This window comes from Aotus nancymaae, unplaced genomic scaffold, assembly GCF_030222135.1.
Source record: "Aotus nancymaae isolate 86718 unplaced genomic scaffold, 86718_ANA_hifiasm-v0.15.2.pri h1tg000003l, whole genome shotgun sequence".
Lineage (NCBI taxonomy): Eukaryota > Metazoa > Chordata > Mammalia > Primates > Aotidae > Aotus > Aotus nancymaae.
The window spans coordinates 24,854,376-24,872,823 of NW_026988414.1; the positions used below are offsets into that span (position 1 = coordinate 24,854,376).

At 41.7% G+C, this 18,448-nt stretch overlaps 1 protein-coding gene across 8 annotated transcripts in view; it reads right to left on the reverse strand.

Moving 5' to 3' along the window:
* The window catches only part of ZNF462 (zinc finger protein 462), a 153,177-nt gene that overhangs the window by 27,139 nt on the left and 107,590 nt on the right, over positions 1-18,448 (reverse strand). For all 8 annotated transcript variants that reach the window (XM_064379270.1, XM_064379265.1, XM_064379236.1 and 5 more), the window contains exons 8-10: positions 15,307-15,574; positions 12,897-13,033; positions 2,458-2,681 (exon numbers count right to left, since the gene is read on the reverse strand). In XM_064379270.1, the coding sequence (XP_064235340.1) occupies positions 2,458-2,681; positions 12,897-13,033; positions 15,307-15,574 (629 nt within the window). The remainder of the gene's footprint in view (positions 1-2,457; positions 2,682-12,896; positions 13,034-15,306; positions 15,575-18,448) is intronic.

Genomic DNA, 18,448 nt, shown 5'->3' on the forward strand with positions numbered 1-18,448 from the left:
ACCATATGTTCTCACTCATAGGTGGGTGTTGAACAACGAGAACATGTGGACTCAGGGAGAGGAGCATCACACACTGGGGGCAGTTGGGGGGAGTAGGGGAGAGACAGTGGGGCGTGGGGAGGGACGGGAGGGTGGGGAGGGATAACATGGGGAGAAATGCCAGATATAGTATGCACCTAAAGTAAAATAAATAAATTAAAAAAAAAAACCCGACTGTGTCTAAGATGCAAACTATAATCAGTGATTTTATAATATGTTTTAGGTCTTTGGGAACATAACTGCTATTATAATAGGTACAACTATTATGATATTTTAACACAATTCAATTAACAAATATTCTAATGTATTGGGTCTCAAAGTGGGGGAAATACAGAACTTCATTTGATCTTACAGAACTTCAGAGAAAGGTGAAACAATTCCCATTTATGAACCGAAAAACAGACCCCAAAATTTACTAACTTGTTGAAGTACGCACAGTAAATGGTGGAAACAAGATTAAAACCCAGATCTTTTTGGTTCAAAAGCTCTTAATTGGGCCCTATGTGCCTGAGCAACTCATTTCCATGACCTATACCTCAAAGCCTCAGCCTTCCATCATTGTTGAGGAACGCTCTGGTTCCATGTCTGTTACGGTTCCTAACCTTTTCTGGATTTCCCCAGTGATCTACAAGCTACCATGCAACAACTAGAGAATAATCTATCTTCCTGATTTGTTCTGTCTTAAAGTATCAGCCTGGAGGCTTAAAGACTGTAATAAAAAGGTCTGAGGTAGTTACGTAAATAAGATACATGTGAATAATTATAGAAAGCTTGGTTTGAAAGAGATGAGTAATTTATCCTTAAGTTTGGGGAAGAAATACCCAAAAAGTTTGAATAAAAAATGATATAAAAACTTTAAGTGAGGTAATTTAGGCTTTTCCTCTTTGCTTCATTTTTTCGGGCAGACACATGGGAAAATAAATGCATTCCAAAGCAGAGAAGTTACCATTAAACTGTTCCATTGCAGACAGGTGACAAAGCTCAGCCTTCTCTCTCAGCACCCCACAGAACAATTCTAACCCATGGGTGCAGATGATTCATACTAAACTCTTTATAATGTGGGTTTATAAGGCCAGAGAAGGACTATATTTCCACTGATGAGGACACAGAGCAAGGAAAAAACAGACAATATGAACCGTGCTTCTCCTTGTGCCTTCAGTAAACACCCAATAGATATTTGGACTTGTTGGTTAATTAAAAAGCATTTTGATGGGCTCTTATCATTAAGCAAATACTAATTATAGCTCCTCCCATACTCAAGGTAATACACAAAACCAGAAATGATCATCTCAGTTCATGAGGTGCCAGATGATCCCTGCGCAGAGTGAGGAAGCCATCCTGTGTGATTTCTACCCCTCTGATAAGCAAACCTCTGGAAGAGAATTTTTTTTTTCACAAATCCTCTATTTTATGGCCTCTATTAATTTATTTGTTCTTGAGTCTCCTTCTCCCCTGAAACATATATTTTACAATTCTTACTATGTTCAGACATACTGGGTAATGCCTTGAAAAATCTTTGTAGTTAGCAAAATATTGGAAACCACCTACATGGTTGAGAAACACAGAGGTAAATCTATCAAAATAGGGGCTGGCAACTATGGGCCCACAGCCTGTTACCTGTTTTTGTAAATAAATTTTTATTGGAACACAGCCATATTGGTTCATTTATGTATTGTCTATGGCTGCTTTCTTTCTTGTGGCAGGGTCTCACTCTGTCACCCACGCTCGAGTGTACTGCCACTATCTCAGCTCACTGCAACACCACCTCTCAGGCTCAGGTGATGCTTTCTCCTCAGCCTCCCAAGTAGTTGGGACCACAGGTGCATAACACCATGTCTGGCTAATTTTTTGTATTTTTTGTAGAGACGGGGTTTTACCATGCTGCCCAGGCTGGTCTTGAACTCCTGGACTTGAGCAATATGTCCCATGGCTGCATTCTTAACTGCCACGAAGACTACATTTTAGGCCTGCAAAGCCTAAAATATTTACTATCTGGTCCTTTACGGAAACTGCCAAACCTTGTGATTTAAAATATATTAACATTTCAAGTAATACAGTAAAATACTTCTTTTAAAACAAGCTTAAAAATGCAAGGTATAATGTTTTATGTATAGTATAATTACAATTATGTAAAAAAAATGAAAGTGGGTATAGAAGAGAGGTAAGAAATGTTCAGCAATTGGACTGGTGTGGTAGAATTATGGGTGATCTCCCTTTCACCCAACCTGTATTTCACAATTTTTAAAAATGACCTTATGTTTCTTTTGTAATAGAAGAAACTAGACCTCACTTTAAAAACTCTTTGAGTTCGTATCTCCATCTGGTACACAGTGGGTGTGACTAAATGCAGTGATGCCTCCCCCTTGGCCCCTCCCCACGAGCGTGCTGAGGCGGGAGGCAGGAAGTCCTGGCAAGTACCTTATGCTCATCCCGAAGGTGGCTGTCCAGTTCCTCTGTGTGCTTGGTCTCATAGTAGCAGAGCTGGCATTTGTAAGGTTTCAGTTCATTGTGCTTTTCTATATGTTGCTGGAGGCTCTCATCACTGGAGCAGGTGAAGGTACACTTATCACAGCGGAAGACTACTCCCTGCAAGTATTTGGACAGTTTGGACCGGCAAACTTCAATGGGGACAACGCGCTCTTCTGTGGAAACAAATTGAATGGAAAGATGGGAATTTTTACTGACGGCAAAGCAGATGTTTTTTCTTTGGAATATAAGAAGAAACTCACCCAGTCTTGCTATTCCTCATGGATCTAGTTCCTTGAACTGACACACATGCACACTACCCCTCCCCTAATCCCCAAACAACATATTCCTCGGGAACAAGTGGGTGTTTTTAAGACTAAAAGCTCTTTCAGTACTTAATACCCAGAATGACCTACAAATAGAGGTGGGGCAGGCTAGTAGGTGCTTGCTAATTCCTGAATGGAGGTGATTAAGGCAAGGGGGAGGAGTGGAAGTAGCTGTGATTTTTACCAACATTAATGATTACTGACAACAACCAGTAACATGCCTTCCTTCCTCAGCAAGTGTAATTGAGGCTGGACCTAGAAACATCTTTAAGAGGGAAAGAAATTGACATTTCACCAGGCACCTATGTGCTCTATCAGCAACTTTATGAGGCTGGAGTTAGTACCATTTTTACAAATAAGTACAAATGGGCAAAAGAATCTTTAAGTAACTCTCCAAAGGTCATGGACATTGCAGTTGGCAAACCAGAGCTATGAAACCAGGTCTGCTTAACTGTAAATCTATTATTTCTCACTATTTCCAATTCCATTCTCATTTCCCCTTCTAAGGTATTCTCAGAGACCCTTCCCTCGTTTTGAAACTAAGGGGTTTTCTCATCTAATATCAAGTCTGAAAGCAAACCTGTACACTTTCATTCACTAGAACTCCAACTATGAAGAGCTCACAAATGAAATGACTGTAGGCAACATTCGGGGGAGGTGGGTTGTGCAGGAGATGTGGAGGATTTGTGCCTTTTTAGACAGTCTGTAATCTGATTGTCAGAGGGGAAAAAATAAAAGAGAGAGAGGATTTGGGTGCTTTTCCTGTTAACATACCAAATGCTGTAGGGCTGGAAATGCGTGTACTTGTTTATTTTGCACTCTCTCACCCTTGTGTTTAACTGCTCAAATTAAATTTCACACCAGTCTGCCCAGAGTATCAGCGCACGCGCCAGATATCCATAACTGGGATAAAATTAAAATCTGTGCTATTTATGCAAGAATCAAATATAGCGTGTGTTTTTATGCTGTGTCTGGATTTCAGAAGACTAGGGAAGTTTACAAATGGACACACACAACATATACTTATATTATTTAGAAACAGCAATGTATTATTAAGTCAAGAAAGCATGATTTATTCCCAGAGTCACTGAATGGCAACGTTTCCAGAGCATCAGTACGTTGTGTGCCGAGGCAACTAACTCTTGGAATCCCCCCCTTTATTGTTGGGCGGTGTGCAGGCCCTAGGGAATTTTCCCCACCCAATGTCATGCCTTAGTCTCAACCACAACACTCTGATTGCAGGGCAGTCACTGCCTTGGGAGTCTTTGAATGCAGCGATTAATCGGCCAGCAAAACCCTGGGCAGAGGAAGCTTAGAAGGTGGTGTCTGCAACATACTCCCTGGAGCTCTAATGCATGTTATTTTCCCTATACAAAGAATCAGTTGCTTATTTAGAAATATAAATATTTTTAAACCCAAGTATAGCAGACAGCTAAGAAACACATGATTATAATGTAATCCACACATTTTTTTAGAATAGCAACTGTTTAAGTCCCTGTAACCATTCAGTTGTATGGTTTGGTGTAAACGGAGAAAAAAATGCTTTGGCATAAACTAGTAAATCTTAAAGGAGCTCATGCTAGGATATTCTATTCCTGTAACCCAAGGTTTCTAAAAAGTAGCATTATTGAAATTTTGGAACGGGATAATTCTTTGTTGTGGGGAGCCAGCCTGTGCATTGTAGGATGTTTAGCAATAACCCTGGCCTCCACCCACTAGGTGTCAAGTGCACCCCTTCTCTCCAGCGGTGACAACCAAAAATGCCTACAGACTAATACATTCTGGGGAAGCAATACTGACCCCAGTTCAGAACCACTGCTCTAAGCAAAGTGCCAGGCATTAACTGCAACTACTCTGGGTAAGGTACTCACGGACAGAACCCATGAACAAGCTGGTGTCAACAGCAAGAGATGGGGAGGGCAGGCTGAATCAGGGGAAATTCCCCCCATGCTGGGGATTTGCCTTTAGACCATATAAGTTCATGGAAAGTGTTGACATGAACCTTACTGGCATCTTCCTTGGGGCTGCATCCCCCTTGCTCTCTACATTTGTTCCTGATTTACATGTTGTCATCTCTACTGCTTCTACTTTCATTCTTTGGTTTTGCCCCGTCCTGCCTGCCTTGGTTCTGTTGACCTCTGCAGAGATGAAGAACAGCTGGGTATCATTTTCCATATAGTGATGTCCCACACACCTCAAAGACAGTCATTCAGTGACTCGCCAGTCTTCACTTCTCCACAATTAATAATCAGTTCTTTCAAACTTTTCTTATGAGTCCCCTTTTCAATTCCTCTACCACTTTGGTTAGTTTCCTTTGCAGTTTCCAATTTCACTATGTGTGTCCACGTGAATTTTACACAAAGTCATGAACAGTCAGAATAACACCCTGAGGTTCACACAATGATTAATGTAACACCACTGCAGTCTATTAAGTGCTCTCTATGGTTCAAGCACCATTAGGTGTTCTGCCCTTGATATAACTTTTTATTCTCATAACACCCTGCAAAGTCAGTTCTATTTTCTTCAGTTTGTTGATGTGGAAACTGAGAACTGATCAATTAAGCTACTTCCTCAAAGTCACACCTCTGGTTCAACACAAAGCTGTGACCTGGGAGCACAGGTCTTCTGATCTCTGCCAGGGCACCCGTCCTGCACCCCTGATAAGAACTCTCCAGTCTGTATTTGTGTACTTATAAGTCTTCATTCATAGTATTTAAAAAATGCAAAAGCTACAAGTTTCTAACATAACCCTTTTATCTGAAGGTCTTTCAAGCATCTTCTACATTTGAGGAAAGGGTCAAGTCCCTGCTTAACTTAGTCTGAAATCTGGGACTTGCCATTTCCAAACTAAGACGTTGCCAGTGTAACAAATCTCCTAATTATATGAGTTTTTAACTAAGATACTAATTTTAGAAAAAAGTTAGCTTTTTCCCCTTTCTAAATGCATGGTTAACATGACCAAGATAAAAATAAAAAAGACAGACTTTAAAAGGTGGGCAAATGACTGACAGTGTTTTCTGAATGAAGTCATTCATTCTTGAGGCAAATGAAGGACATAAAAGTTAAAAACTGGAATGTTTCCAGGTATAGACTGGGCTCTGCCTTGGTTACAGAAGCTCTGTGCTCAGGGCTTTTTCTAAGGGGGCAGTGACAACTGTGGGTCTTTTTGACTTCACACCTCTCAAAATTACCTTGGGTGAAAACTCAAGGCCTGAATCACACTCATTGTGACTCAGCTTCTAGCACTGGCTGCAAAAATATTATGACTTCTCCAGTTCGACTACAAGATGGATTGTGTCTCTCATCTCCTCCTACTCAAAAGATGCTTGGTGCTGCAGCAGGACATGAAACCGAAGAGGTTGGGCCCGAGAGTAATGTCACATTGTAGCACATGTGTACTAAGGTGCAACAAGAGCTGAGACTAGCACGCTGTCAAGCCTCCATGGAGGTGAGTGGAAAATTCTGCAGAGTTGCAATACAGAGGGTTCATTTCTGCTCAAATCCGCGAGAAACCATACCACTGCAGAGACCAGATTTATCAAGCAAAAATCTTTCCTGAAAAGCAGACCAAAACATAGATGGGTTTCCTTCCCAGAACATGCAAAGTCTAAATGAAGCAATGAGATTGGAAGTTCTTCACTCCACCAAAACTCTGAGTGCAAATTGGTATGTTACAGGACTGAGTCCCACTTTACACCAAAGCAAAGAAGTGACAAAGGCTGAGTATTAGAGAAACCCATTAAGAAAAGAACCTTATTTCTTTATTTATTTTGAGACAGAGTCTTGCTCCGTCACCAGGCTGGAGGGCAGTGGCACAATCTTGGCTCACTGCAACCTCTGCCTCCCGGGTTCAAGCAATTCTCCTGCCTCAGCCTCCCGAGTAGCTGGGACTACAGGTGCATGCCACCACGCCCAGCTAATTTTTGGATTTTTAATAGAGACGGGGTTTCACCATATTGGCCAGGATGGTCTCGATCTCTTGAGCTCGTGATCCCCCTGCCTCGGCCTCCCAAAGTGCTGGGACTATAGGTGTGAGCCACCACCTCCGGCCAGAACCTTATTTTTAAAGTATCAATCATCCCCAAACATAGCCATAAACAGACACACATAAACACAAGCAAAACAGTTCCTGGTAGGAAGTATGAGGTTTTGATGTTAGCCAGGCTGCCATCCTCAAGCTAGAACTGGAAATGGTACCTCTAATTCTACCAGGCAGAGGTATTTGGGGAAGTTGAAAGGAAACATGTAATTTCACTGAATAAAATTAAAGATTGGCAATCTCACTGTAGACTTTATTCTCAAGAAACATGATACTGATCAGATAAATTACAGGAGATTACTTCCATTCCAAAGGTTCCCACTTGCAAGGTTCAGTTAAATTCAGCATTTGTCTATGTATTAGGAAACGGAAACTTTAATACGCCAATTCAACACTCATAGCAGTGATTGCATGGCTCCAAAATTACAATGTAAATACTTGGCAAAACTGTGTTTCATCCCTAAAATCTGTGGCCAGTTTTTAAGGCTCACTATGGATGTGCAAGGTACATACATAAGGGCAAAGCTATGCATGAAACATTGTGCTTCCAATGGTGATCAATAGAAATACCCTCACGAAATTATTTATTCACCTTTTTTGTCTCTCTTCTCATTCAAGTTCAAATTCCTTCAATGTGAAAACCTTGCCTGTCTCTTCATGGCTTTATCCCTACAGCTTAAAACAATGCTAGAGCTGTCTCCTCCAGCTGCCCAAGATGCCAAAAGAAAAAAAGGCCAAGGGGAAGAAGATGGCCTTGGCTCCTCTGTCATGAAGAAGCAGAAGGCCAAGAGAGTGGTGAATCCCCTGTTTGAGAGAAAGGCTTAAGAAGGTTGGCATAAGACAGAACCCCCAGCCCCAAAGGGACCTTAGTCCCTTTGTCAAAGGTCCCCACTACATCTGGATATAGTGGTAAAGGGCTACTGTATAAGCAGCTAAAACTGCCTCCTGTGATTAACCAGTTAACCCAGGACTTGGACCCCTAACAGCTATTCAACTGCTTAAGCTGGCTACAGACAAAGCAAGAGAAGAAGAAAAGATTGTTGGCCTGGTTGACAAGAAAGCTGCCAGCAAAGGGAATGTCCCCATGAAAAGGCCACCTGTCCTTCCAGCAGGGGTTAATCCTGTTATCACCTTGGTAGAGAACAAGAAAGCTCAGCCGATGGTGACTGCACATGATGTGGATCCCATGGAGCTGGCTGTCTTCCTGCTTGCCCTGTGTCCTAAGAAAGGAGTTCCTGACTGTATTATCAAGGTAGGATGACCAAACTGGGCTGTCCAGTCCACAGGGAGATCTGTACTACTATTGCCTTCACACAGGTTAACTTGGAAGACAAAGGAGCTTTGGTTAAGCTGGTGGAAGTCATCAAGACCAATTTCAATGACAGATAGGAAGAGATCCCTCATCACTAAGAAGTCAAGGTCCTTGGTCCAAAATCTGCGGCTTGCATTGCCAAGCTGTAAAAACCAGAGGCCAAAAAACTTGCCACTAAACTGAGTTAAATGTATACTGTAGAGTTTTCTGTACATAAAAATAATAAAAAAATCACCTTAAAAAAGCCAAAAACAAAACAATGCTGGCATTTAGTGGGTGTTCAATAAATATTTGTTGCACGAATGAAAACATATCACAAGTCCTATCACTGACTTCATCCTAAAAGTTCAGGGCTTAATTTTTCCCTAGTTAAACTCATCAAATCATGGCCAATCTCGCCAAATGCTGATCTGACCCGAGTTCCTATTTTCTGAATGCGATGGATCTACCAATCCTTTGCTTCAACATTTGCTAAATTAGTATTCAAAGTGTCTCATCAGTAACCTGATCAGAATTTGTTCTGGCTTCCCGTCTGTCTACTGACTAAAGTTCCAACTTCTATATTAGTATCCAAGCGCTTTGTACTTTGGCCAGAACATACTTCTCCGGTACGCTTCCCATTCTCTTCAGGACCTTGGAAATGTCTAATGCCGTTCTGCAAACACACAAACACATCTTGCTGCCACTCACCTCCATGGTTTATTAAATTGTCTCTTCCCTCATGTAGTGGGTTGAAGAGTGTCCCCCATTAAACTTAAGTCTACCTGGAACCTCAAAATGAGACTTTATTGGGACATAGGATCTTTGCAGATGCAATCAGTTAAGGCCACACTACATTAGGGCCCTAAGTCCAATGACTGGTGTTCTTATAAGAAGAATGGAGGGCACAAAGAGCTACACACAGGGAAGAAGCCACATGAAGATGGAGACAAAGATGGGAGTGATGCAGCTTGTAAGCCAAGTGGTGTCAAGGAACCCTGGGAGCAATCAAAAGTCAGAAAGAGGCGAAGAAGGATCCTTCTCTTGTGCCTTCAGAGGGAACACAGCTCTACCAACACCTTGATTTCAGATTTCAAGCTTCCAGAACTGACTGTGAGAGAATACATTTCCACTGTTTTAATCCACACAGTTGGTGGTCACTTGTTACAGTAGCTCTTGGAAACTAATATACCCTGCCTTAAGTCTTCTCTGCCTGTTGAAATATTACCATGGCTCAGTTTGAAAGCAACCCCTCTCTAGTACAAATACATACCCATCACTCACTGTCTTGTCTATACTATGAACATGCTCATCTCCTTGAGGAGAGTGGGTACTGGGTCTTATGTTTCCCATTTTGCCCAAAGACCTCCAGCCCCTCTGATAATTCTGTCCTTGGAACAAGCGAATAATGAATGTTTGCTGAACACATGAGTAAACATCATACTCTTTTCATTATGGCCAACATAAATACCTGATTAGTTCACATTCAGATTTCCCATGAGTGAAGTAGATTCTCTCTCTACTCAAATATATCCATTTATAAAGACAAAAAACAATGGAAACTCTATTTTTGTCAGCAGTAGCTCTGTCTCTGGGCCAGTTCAGAAGTTGGTTTTCTTGCTTTTCATCCCACATGCTTTAATTAACTAAGGCTTCAGAAAGATCTTGTACTGTGGACCTGAGAGATCAAGGATGTTTATTCACGCACAGAGCAGGAAGAAGACAGGTGCAGAAGGAGCCACATCTTGTTGCGTTGAGATCAGCCCCAATTCAAAACTGCAAGGCAGACACCCAACCCTGTTTCTTGTCTTGTCAAGGTCAGCTTCCCACTGAGCTGCCATTTTGAGTAGAGATGGACACCAAACCCAGGCCGGGACACAGATGGTAGGCACAGCTGTCCTGAAGCACTCCACTGCCTGTGGATCCGTGGTCTTCCCCTGTGACCTCCAGCCCCTCTGATAATTCTGTCCTTGGAACCAGCTACCACAGCTATTAGAACACTCAACCGGGTGACACTATGTCTCCCAGGGGGAGAGAGTGATGCCTGGTGGTTGAAGGCAAGAGCTGTGGGTCAGACTAGGCTGGGTTTAGATCCCAGATGGATTACTTATTAGACATTGCATCTTCGTCAAGTTGTTGGCCTTTCTGAATCCATTTATTTCTTCATCATGGGGGATAACAGCCATCCACCACATAGGGTTTTGTGAGAATTCTATAAAATGACATTTTGTAAAGCACTTAGTACGGTACCTGCTACCTAGGTAAGCAACCAGCAATAGTTACCATTGTTGTTATTATTAATGTTGTTATTATTACTATTAATCCTCAAATGCTCATGTTCATTTCAGATGGATGTTTTCTGACCTTGATAAGGACTCTGAAAATGATCTCTACAAGTAAACAGAAGAGACCACAATTAATCAGTGACAGGTAATGTGATGAGACATGGGATCAAAGGAATGGAACTGACTCATAGCTTCACTGCTTACCAGTTAGGTGACTCTGGGTAAATGATTCCAGCTCTCATGGGCCCTGCAAAACTTACTATTGTATTTACGGTGGGCACAATATGCACTATACATTATATATCGTTTCTTCAGGAGAACCCACTAGACAAATTCCTCTAGGTTCCAGTGTCTAGGATTCCTGAAAATTTCCTGAACAACATTTCAAAAAAGGCTAACAAGCTCTTGAAATCTGGTTGCTTCCATGGTTTTCTTTTCTACCATGGTAGGCGAGGAATCTTAGGGCCAAATCTGCAGTCCACTATGAACAAGTGCATGGCACCTCATGGTATCCACTGGGCATCCAAACTCACAGGTAGCTTTTTAATACTTAGAGGTGAACTTTCCACTAGTTTTCCCTTATTTTGCATTTATTCCAATTATCTCATTTGTTTTTTAATCCTATAGTTCTGCACAGAAGTCTTTAAGATATCTTAAAACCTTTGTGAAATGAAGTAAACGGCATTTCATTAAATTTAAAAAGAAGTAGTTTGTCTCAGTCTCAAGTTTCTCATGCATAAAATGGGAATACGAGTAATAGTATCCTTCATGACGTTGCTGGAAGATGAAGTGACTGTGCGGGTAAGCGGCACTTTGTGGAGTGTAGAACGCTATGGGAGTATTTGCGGTCTTAGTGTTTAATCTCTCTTTGCTTTCCCCTTTCTTGTGCTCTCAGCTGAGGGAGGGAAAGTCATTGAGCTCGTTAGGCATCAAAGCTCTGTTCCTGCCAGGCAGCAATATGGGAAAAGAAAGGAACCAACCACAGAAAGTGAAGACTCACCGTGTCTGTTTGCTCGGCAGCAGCCCTACTGATGGCCCCTTACCAAGCTGTGATAGGGCACAGAGCCACTGAAACACATGGGCTGGAGGACCGGAAGCCAGGTGATTGAGGCAGAACACCAGGCGGGACCACTCGGGCCAAGAATTCCTGCCTAAATGTTCCTACGCTGCTTCTCCCAGCTTGCAGGTGGACATCCTAGCCAGCAACGATCACATGTCTCATTAGAGTGCAAGGGGGAGGAGGGAAATCTGCACGTGTTCAAAGTCCAGCCTTCCACTGAGTTTGTACAGACATGGGTGAGTATGTCACAAATGTATTGGCCAAAGGCAATGGCTCAGGGGAAATGTGAGATGTGTTGCAAATGCTCCCCAAAGCCTCAGCATTTCAGAGTGAGTGACATCTCAGCAAGACAACAGATGACACTCATTGCTTTTGAGGCATATGTGACAAATATTGAAAGGCTTTCTAAGAGGCAAAGGAAAGAAGATAGGAGGGAAGAGGAAGAAAAGAAGGGATGGAGAGAAAGAATGAAGTAGATGGAAAGATTAGTAGAAACACCAATCAAAATTGCCCATGAGCACTCTAGTAATCTTCTATCCACCTGTGGCTTGAATCTTTTCAGGACAAAGCAGATTCTACATAAACATATTTTTCTTTCCAAAGCAGAGGAAGCCTGTTGTTTAACTATGTTTTAATTGGCCAAGGGTAAATGCAACTCAAAAAAAGGCCAAAGTGGACTTAAAAGAAGCATCACTGTTTATCAGCAGAAACCAACATTTATGGAACAGTCTTACTGCATCCATTACGAAAAACCACTGGACACTTCCATTATCTCATAGGTACAATCATCTCTTTTAATGGATGGAGAGGTTAAACATAGTAAGCTCTAAAACCAGAATTTGAATCCAAAGCCCATGGATTTTTCTAATTATTCTTAGAATATATAATATAGACTATTAGAATGTGTAACATACATTATTTTAAAGAATTCTCTCTCCCTCCAACCATTTCAAGGGAAGTTCCACGTTCTGCTTTGGAAATCATTTTGGTCTTCTTGAAAGAATCTCTCACAACCAATAAAGAGCTCTTCACATTTGCTTTTACCTACCCATTTGTTTTTTGTTCATTCTTTCTGTGCAGTCTACATTAGGCTGTGGGTGGCAGAGTTTTCAGAATGTACAAATCCCCCATGCTGGGAAGCCCTACAGAAGTGTTCACTGCAGAATCCATCACCTTTGCCTCCCTCCAGGTGGAGGAAATACTCCCAGCAGGCAGGTGTTTTTACCCTGTTGGCTGTCACGGCGGTTATCACTGTGGTTTCTTGCTTGAAGATAAGGTGAGGAACAAGGAACAGGTGCTACTGCCACTCTGAGAGAGCATCCCTAGAAGGCCATCCCTGCTGCCTGCCCACCCTGCCCCGCATCCAAGAAAACCAAGTTAGAAAGGCTACCTCGGTGCAGCACGATGTGGTCGATCATGTTGCGCTTGTATTTGGTGTGATAGAGACAGAGAGGACAGCGAAGATCTTTGGGGCCCTCCTCGGGAACCGCCGAATGCCCAGCTTCCACGTGCATAGTAAAAGCAGATCTAGGAGAGAGGTTGGGGAGAGAGGTGATGCGTGTGACCAGGGATCATTGCATTTTCACATTTCCTGCTGGCAAACCCATTATATGTGCTGAAGTGTGGCTCTCCTGCTTGTGGGCCTAAAAAAAAAAAAATGTTAATCATGTTTATCGACCACTCAGAAGCTTTGTCACTAAACTGATATCTGAACACTGTCAAATGGTGGTAACTTCTTTTTGGAAACTGTGCCACTTGGCTGGTTTCAGAGCTTAGTTTGAAAAGAAAAAAATTCTCCAAACACTTTATTCTTAAAAATTAAAAATTGTCTATTAAGAGTATGAAGACAAAATTCCAACCAAGGAACTATTTTTCATCATGTTTGGGAGGAGAGAGACTATTTTAAAGCTAGGGTGACTTACAAACTGCCTGTATAATTCTTCACAGATAAGTGGGGGAGGACAAGTTGTCCAGGAAGTCAATCATCATGATTGATGGTTAGGTAAACTAAGAGTTGTAGGTTAGTGGTTACAGGTGTAGAGTGGAATGGTACTGCTGCCTCTTCTTCCATCCTTTTCAAATCTTCAGAATTTGCAAAGCCTTAAATGTCTCATTGAAATGGATAAAACCAAGACTTTAATGGGCAGGGGCCCCTTCTTTTTTTATTGTATTTTAGGTTTTGGGGTACATGTGAAGAACTTGCAAGATTGTTGCACAGGTGCACACGTGGCAGTGTGATTTGCTGCCTTCCTCCCCTTCACCTATATCTGGCATTTCTCCCCATGACATCTCTTCCCAACTCCCCACCCCCCGCTGTCCCCTCCCCTATTTCCCCCCAACAGACCCCAGTGTGTAGTGCTCCCCTCCCTGTGTCCATGTGTTCTCATTGCTCAACACCTGCCTATGAGTGAGAACATGTGGTGTTTGATTTTCTGTTCTTGTGTCTGTTTGCTGAGAATGATGGTTTCCAGGTTCATCCATGTCCCTACAAAGGACACGAACTCATCATTTTTGATGGCTGCATAATATTCCATGGTGTATATGTGAGGGGCCCCTTCTTATGAACCCAAGTGCTGCTCTCTAGAGAAAGTGTATGTCTGTCTGTCGGCCCTTGCTATCTGGGTCCTCTAGCCTTCTCTCAGTACCAAATAACACACGTATTTATCTGAAAAGTAATTGGAGCAAATTAATAGAGATAGAACACATATTCCATGTCAAATCCCAGCTACTATGATGCCGGTGGGAAAGAGACTTCTTCCAATTCGTCTTTTTCTTTGGACATGAAGCCTACTTTCCACAGCCTCTCTGTGTGAAGTATGTATTGAAGTAGTCTAAGGCTTAGATCCTGATTACAAAAGAGCAGAAAACAATAGCTTTATAATATCTAATGCTATTTTATTATAATAGCTTTCTATCTATATTATTACACTTATTAGTGTTTGCTTTATGCCAGACACTATTCTAAGCACTTCAAGATACACTGGTTCATTTATTGCTCACAGGAGCACTATGATGTAGGTACTAGTATTATCTTTATTTTATAGATAAGGAAATAGAGACATAGAGAGGCTTAGTGACTTGTCCAGAGTCACCCAGGTAGTCAGGCTCCACACTCTACACCTGTAACCACTAACCTAAACACTATCTCCCAGGATGAGATTCAATTGCAGAAGTTTAGATTACATCATAGGAAGCATTCCATTCTTTAACTGAGTTCATCAATTCTGTCATCCACAGGAGCAAGGGTGACTATGGATTCTCTTTTTCTAGATTGGAACAATCTCTCTAAGATTGCTCCAGTGTAGTCTTAGAAGTGCCAGGGTCTTGATTTTCTATATATCTTTCAACACTATGATCTTAAGAATGAAAGAATTTTCTATCAGGGGAGCAGGGAAGACACTACTGCCGGATGTTTTCTCTCTTGACTTTGACTTTGCTTCCAAGAACATACTTTTTTTTTCCCCCAAAGCTAAAAAAAGGAGAGATGACAGTTCTCCGAAGGGAAACACCACTCCAAGCATGGGAGGAAATCATTTGCTTCAATCTCACACTGCTTTGGAGCCCATGTGCTCCAATTTTAAAACTCACTTGTTCTGATCTAGCTCTTCATCCCTTCCCAATTCCCAAAGCAGTCTTCTGAAACTAGCCCCCTCCCATGAAGCCTGGATCCAACCCCTACATCATCTGCATGGGCAGGGCCTCCCATAAGCTCCAAGTAGGAAAGTGTAAGGGAAGCCTTCAGTGAGGGGTGGAGCAGGGGCAGCCACCTTGTTTCCACAGCTGTTCATTACATCACTTACTTAAAGCCTGTGTAAAAGGAGCAGTCTTTGCACTTGAAAAGCTTCTTCCCACCATGCTTGTCCCGGTAGTGGCGCCTGATGCTCTGGATGTAGCCGGAGGAGAATTCACAGAATTCGCAGTGAAGCACGGCTTCAGTTTTCTGCTCAGTGCCAGCAGCGGCCCCAGAAAGAGGCACAGGGCTAACACGGCTGTTGTTTCTTGCCAAGGCAGCTGACTGATAGTGGTTCAACTGCTGCTGAACATCTGGGGGCTCTGAATATGATGAGTCTGTGAAGAGATGGGGAAAATGACACAGGGCACAGAGACCAGAGTAGAGGTTCGATGCTTGAAATCCCCTGACATCAGGTTTCTTTTCTTCCTCCAGCTTTACTAAGGTACAACTGACAAACAGAAATTGTTTATACTTAAGGTGTGCAAAATGATGACTTGATGTATGTATCCACTGTGAAATGATGACCACAATCAATTTCATGAACGTATCCATCTCCTCACAGTTATCCTTTGTAATATGCAGGGAGCACACATAAGACCTACTCCCCAAGCAAATTTCAAGTAAACCACACAGTATTATGTATTACAGTCATCATGCTGCACACTGGATCCCCAGACCTTACTAATTTTGTAACTGAAACTTTGCAACTTTTGACCAACATTAGTTTTTAGTGGTTTTTTTTTTGTTGTTGTTTATAAGAGGGATGATGATGATTCCATCTTTTATCTCCATTTTTCTTCTAAAACACAGATTTGGGGAATGCATGTCAGGAGGAACTATCACCTCTTTTAATCTGACTTTGATGGCTCATGGTATTTAAAAATAAAATTTTGAGATTAAAGGTTTTAAAGCATAGGAAGAAAGTAAACTGTTTGTTTTTAAACGAAATCGCATTTTTTGAGATTAAAGGTTTTAAAGCATAGGAAGAAAGTAAACTGTTTGTTTTTAAACGAAATCGCAGCATGGCAACAGGTTGCTACAGAATACCCGTCTTTGTAGGTGAGATAAATAAACCCACATAATGTACACAGGAGTCTACATAAGAAAGGAAAGGACATGATGCAACATCTCCTCCTTTGCAGCCCAGATTTATTCAAGCAAACCAAATAAAAAAAAAAAAATCAGTCTTTAACAGAAATGCTCAAGTACAAGGCACTCACACAAATATAAAAATGTTTTACGCCTTCACACTCAAGTGATTTAAATTTTAAAATATAAAAATCCAATATCGTTCTCCTGGAATGGATGTTTAAAGCTTAGTCAGCATTAAGATGGAGATTTATTCATAAATCCCATTAAAATGAAATTCCAAACAAGTTTCCCTGAAAGGTATTTTAAAGTTTGCGATTCTGAGGAAAACGTTGGAAATGACAGGCACAAATCTTAACCCTGAGAAGCTTCAATGGTATGTGGCAGAGAAATGTGATCTAGGAGGGAGGAGGGGAAATCTCAAGAGTTTCTTCTTTGAATTAAAAAAAGAGAGAAAAGTAAAAAAATAAACAAATAAAGAGATTGGGGGAGAGAAAGTAAAAGGTCTTGAACCTTTTTCCAACATGCTGCTTTCAATGTGGAGGTTAGAAATTCAACAACATTGTCCTACACAACCTACAGCTGCCTATGAATGACACAAACGAAGTCCATGAATACCACGCAGATGAATTTCAGTGTAACTTCCCTTGAAAAGAAAACAAAGGGCTCTTTTCTTAAGCCTTTCAAAAAGCAGAGGGGAAAGGGGATAGAAACTGTACAAGCCTCCTCCTGATTTGATGGACACTTAATTTTCCAAAGCATAATTCCCTAAGGCAGGACATGGAGGAATTCTCTAAAACCCATATTTGATGAAACCAGCACCATCCATCCCGTCAGCCTCTTCGAACAGGAAAACAAAAGCAGAGCAGTCTCCCTGATTGCTGGGCCACCTCCTGTCTGCAAAATACTCAAATATCTTTCCCTTCTTGTTCTTCTCCCCGCCTCCTCAATTCATATTCCTCAAGATTGAGAAGAAAACCCTTTGGAAATTGTTAACAAACCTGCCACACACACAAAAATAAAACAAAAGGAAACTTGAACAATCTCTCCAAGCCTCCACAGGTTCATTACCAGGTGTAAACGGAAGACAAAGGAAGAAAGGGAATGACAACTGAATTCATTTTACCCAGTTCTTTTATCTCTTTTTTCTTTATTCCTCTACCCTAGCTGATGAACCCACTCTGGATCACAATAATGCAATTGTCAACTTCTCATTCTTTCTTTCAATAGCAGGTTTGTTTACCATTTCATGGATTGTTTGAGATGTTTTCTATTTAAGCCCTCAAGTCTAGTTTCTGCTTGAAACACACGCACAATGAAGCACAAAACACACTCCACCTCTCTTGTTATCACAGCCTTGAGCTGTAAGTTGAGCACTGCCAGCCAGTATCCCCAGATAGCTTCCATCCTCTTGGTAATGTTGGTCCTAGTTTGCACTCTTAGCTCTGCAGAATAGAAGTTCTATAACCAACAAAGCCAAAGCCAGGTCCTGCTGGCCTGTGATCTGTCCACCATCCACAAATCCACCCAGAGACCAAAACAAATATCCCAAGTCATGGTCTAGGTCCTAATGAGAAGTCACAGTCCCCTCCACAACAAGGCACATCTCTGGATCTCCCAGATTAGTATGGATGCTGGCAGTCATCTCAAACACCAGGTACTTGACATCTTCAGTCCCTTTCTAGCAAAACTATAAAGAAACGAACAGCTCCCAGACAGATGATGAGCCAGATGAATGCACCTCCCACACCTTCCATCCACCCCCCACTCAACACATGCACTGATCTGTCAGGCAGACCCTCTCCAAGGACCCCAATCTCTTTTAGTTAACACATTTTTATCTTGTCTCTAGGGCCTATTGCATATTATTTCATCCACCTCAAAAAACAAATTCTAAATTTTAACTCTGGTATTTATACAGTACGGAAAACCTGAAGAAATAAAAATGCAAGAAGTCATGGAAAAAGCATTCCAAGAAACAGAGGCTCATCACCCTTCTCAAATGGCAGTGTGGAAGGAACAGCTGATGTGTCCATGTCATAAATTCCTTTTTTTTTTTCCTCCTGGTGAAAATCATTTATTGGCAAAAATAAGCAAATCCCATCCTTTATGATACATGT